Source organism: Triticum urartu, chromosome 3A, assembly GCF_056163025.1.
Source record: "Triticum urartu cultivar PI428250 chromosome 3A, HENAU_Tu73, whole genome shotgun sequence".
NCBI lineage: Eukaryota > Viridiplantae > Streptophyta > Magnoliopsida > Poales > Poaceae > Triticum > Triticum urartu.
In genome coordinates this window covers 195,314,001-195,315,904 of record NC_141875.1, presented here as the reverse complement: position 1 = coordinate 195,315,904, position 1,904 = coordinate 195,314,001, and the positions used below count along the sequence as shown (strand labels likewise).

The following is a 1,904-nucleotide window of genomic DNA, read 5'->3' as shown; positions in this document are numbered from 1 at the left end:
TCGCCCGTGTCGCACGCGGTTAGCCTCCCAAAGATGTAGCAACTTGTCGTGGCATGTGAGCAGCATAGAGATGGGAGAATTACTCCAATTCTTCTTTTTCAGTTTCTTTCTCCCGGGCACCTGGTCCAACACCCAGGCCAAGATGTATCGGCTCGTCTCGTGATCCAATGTGCACGCACCGCGACGAATCGAACCATCCAATCCATGCCGAGTTACCGGGATGCTCCAAAACGATGGATTCGGTGACGTGCTTGGGCCGATCATACGGCGGCAATCTTGATCTCGATCCGGACCAACCAACGATCGCTGTTACGCCACAGTGCCACACCGACGCGACGCGACGCGCCATCTCTCCCTCGTCTCCCTTTCTTTCTCTTCTCACCTACTGCGGCCGTCCCGCCATTGCCAATATAACCCGCCACCCCGCCCGAGTCCCACACACGCCCAACAGCTCCACACATCGCCACGGTCTTCTTGGCTCCTCCGTCCACAGCTAGCCAGCCCCTCCGCTCCGCTCCACCACCAGCAGCCAAATGGCGAAGCTGCTGGCGGCCGGCGTCGCGTTCCTCCTGGCCCTCGCCGCGGCGGCGGCGCTGGCCCCGTCTCCGGCCTCGGCCTTGAAGGGCGCCGGCGGGCTAGGCCTCGGCGGCGCGGCTGCGGCCGTGGTTATGCGGCGGGGCGGGCGGACGTGCCGGGGCACGGTGGGCGAGTGCATGGAGTACTTCGGCGTGGACGGCGAGGGCGAGGGCGAGGTGGCGGCGATGGCCGGCAAGCGGCGGGTGCTGCAGGACGGGTCCGGGTACATCGGCTACGACGCGCTGCGGCGGGACAACGTGCCGTGCTCGCAGCGCGGCGCCTCCTACTACAACTGCCAGCCCGGAGCCGAGGCCAACCCCTACTCCCGCGGATGCAGCGCCATCACCCAGTGCAGGGGCTGATCCCCTTCATTAAACCCTGCTTCATTCCTTCTTACCACCTGCATGCCTCATCAATTAGTATTGCTATCTATCTGTAACGTAACGTAATGTAATGTAATTACAAGAAGAAGATCAAACACTTCTTGACGATGCTTGATCAATCATCACTGGTGGGGGTGGTGTGGTCAATCGTACCGTACGGATCACTGGAGGAGGCGTGGTTAATTATCGTGTCATTTGTGCCTATTTGGGTGAAAGTAATTAAGCTTACGCGTTCTGGTGCATCTGATTTCGGTTGTGCCCAATAAATTTGTAGACTCCTTTGGTACGTACTTCCTTCGTCTCATATTAGTTGTGATACTATTTGCCTCGGTTTAACTATGGTGAATTGAATGTGCTTCTCTGCCATGGTTTTTCTCCATTTTCTTGATTGAGCAGGTGGCAGAGAAGTTTTTTGTGAGCCTGACATGCCAATTCGCGGATGCTTGTCAGAAAAGAAACATCAATATCTCTCGAGTTGAGCTGTCTTTTCTGAATATATTTACCTTTCTCCTTTCTGCCCCCTCCTTGTTTCTGGTTAGCCAATCTTTAATCAGTGCTCTGAATTAGTATTTGTTTTGTGCGCCCAAAGCGATCGGCTTTTGTTTGGTGTTAAGGGGGAAATGACTCTTCTATAGTGTTGTGGCAAAGATCGGTTCAAATGGGTTGGTGAAAGTGGAGCTTCTTTGGCTATACTTAATTTATTCCTTGTACACTTTAACACGATTCATTTGTTAGCACCAACACACAATGTCCATGTGGTTGGGCTGTCACGCTTCATCCTATCTGCAGCACTGCGGCCAATAACTAGAAGGAAGGGATCCATCCCCTTGTGGAATCTTACATTCGCAAGGATATCTAGAAGTGCACAAGCTCAAAAGAGGATATATAGATATACTAGAAGAACACCCGTGCGTTGCAACGGGGCCACATTAACTTTAAGAGTTC

At 53.8% G+C, this 1,904-nt stretch overlaps 1 protein-coding gene across 1 annotated transcript; it reads left to right on the top strand.

Annotated features, from left to right (window-relative positions):
* The first annotated feature begins 294 nt into the window (after positions 1-294).
* LOC125548242 (rapid alkalinization factor-like) lies at positions 295-1,249 on the top strand. Its single transcript, XM_048711900.2, has one exon. It carries the CDS (start codon positions 534-536, stop codon positions 936-938), a length of 405 nt encoding a protein of 134 aa, XP_048567857.1. The 5' UTR covers positions 295-533; the 3' UTR covers positions 939-1,249.
* The last annotated feature ends 655 nt before the right edge of the window (positions 1,250-1,904 follow it).